Below are 1,197 nucleotides of genomic sequence, written 5' to 3'. Positions count from 1 at the left end.
GCTCTCGTTTATCAGGGACATCATATTATTAAAATAAATAATTATTTCATGGACAAAAGATAAGAAAGAAGGAAAGTTAATTAAAAGAAATGTATTATACAAGTTATTCTAATGACGGCCAGGATCTTTGGTATTTTTTGCGAGCTTATTGAAATCCACTGGTAGGGTAGATATCATTATGCGCAAACATGACTCTAAGTTTGCATCCGTTATCCGAGATCTATATTGACTTTTTAAATATTTCATTTTGAAAAATGTAGACTCACATAAATATGTGCTTCCGAATGGCGCATTCAAATTGAAATTCCAATGTAATTCAATTTGAATTCCAATAACGCATTCTCAATCGAAACAGTATGTGGTGCTGCAGTTAATTAAAGTTTGAGTTCAATTTTTTAAATTCGTTAAATCGCTCTTCAAATTGTTTCAAAATATAATCGAATATAGTATTAAATGTATTTGGTGTAAGATCGTCATAATTAATTATTTTGTCATCAATGAGATCAATCAATGATGAGACATGTCATGTCCAATTTGAATTCCAAACAACATTGTTTAACTATTTCAAATATATCTTGACCCCGTACATTTCCAGGTAGTGACTTCATGGATAGAAAATTCTCATGTATTTCAAAATCGAAGGATAGAGTACGAATAAATATGATCAGCTGAGCAGAATCACATATATCATTCGACTCATCAATGGCAAGTGAAAATAACGTAGTTTGAGAATTTAATTTTTGTAGGAGTGATAGATTAAGATGCTCGGCAATATGAAACTGTCGGCGCTGAATTGTGTCACGTGAAAGTGGAATTGCTTCAAAGTTATGCTCCTTGTCGGGATCAATGCATTTAACTGATTCCATGATACATCTTTTCAAAGTTCGCCGTCTGAAAAAGGTTTTCCAGCAGATCCAAGGATATGAGCAACTCGAAAGGATGCTTCAACTCTTGCATTTGCCACATTTAAAAAAGTTTTTAAACATTTTTTTGTTGTCTTAATTTGTATTTCAAATTTTCGACGGAATCTTCTCTTGAACACTTGGAGTTGACAACTAGGTGGTCTAAATGTCGTTGAAAATGTTGTTTAGCATTGTCCCGTTTTATAGTTTTCACAATTTCATGACACAAAAGCATTGCATACTATTGTTGTCTGTTTCGACTACGAAGTATTCACTTTCCCAGTTGATATTAAAT

General features: G+C 32.4%; 1 protein-coding gene across 1 annotated transcript; it reads right to left on the bottom strand.

Moving 5' to 3' along the window:
* Positions 1 to 503: 503 nt before the first annotated feature.
* Positions 504 to 866, bottom strand: LOC115227955. Its single transcript, XM_029798641.1, has one exon. The coding sequence runs from the start codon at positions 864 to 866 to the stop codon at positions 504 to 506; it is 363 nt and encodes a 120-aa protein (XP_029654501.1).
* Between the last annotated feature and the right edge of the window lie 331 nt (positions 867 to 1,197).

This window comes from Octopus sinensis, unplaced genomic scaffold (genome assembly GCF_006345805.1).
Source record: "Octopus sinensis unplaced genomic scaffold, ASM634580v1 Contig08738, whole genome shotgun sequence".
Lineage (NCBI taxonomy): Eukaryota > Metazoa > Mollusca > Cephalopoda > Octopoda > Octopodidae > Octopus > Octopus sinensis.
Note: the sequence above shows the minus strand (reverse complement) of the source record. Positions and strands in the feature narration are given on the sequence as shown.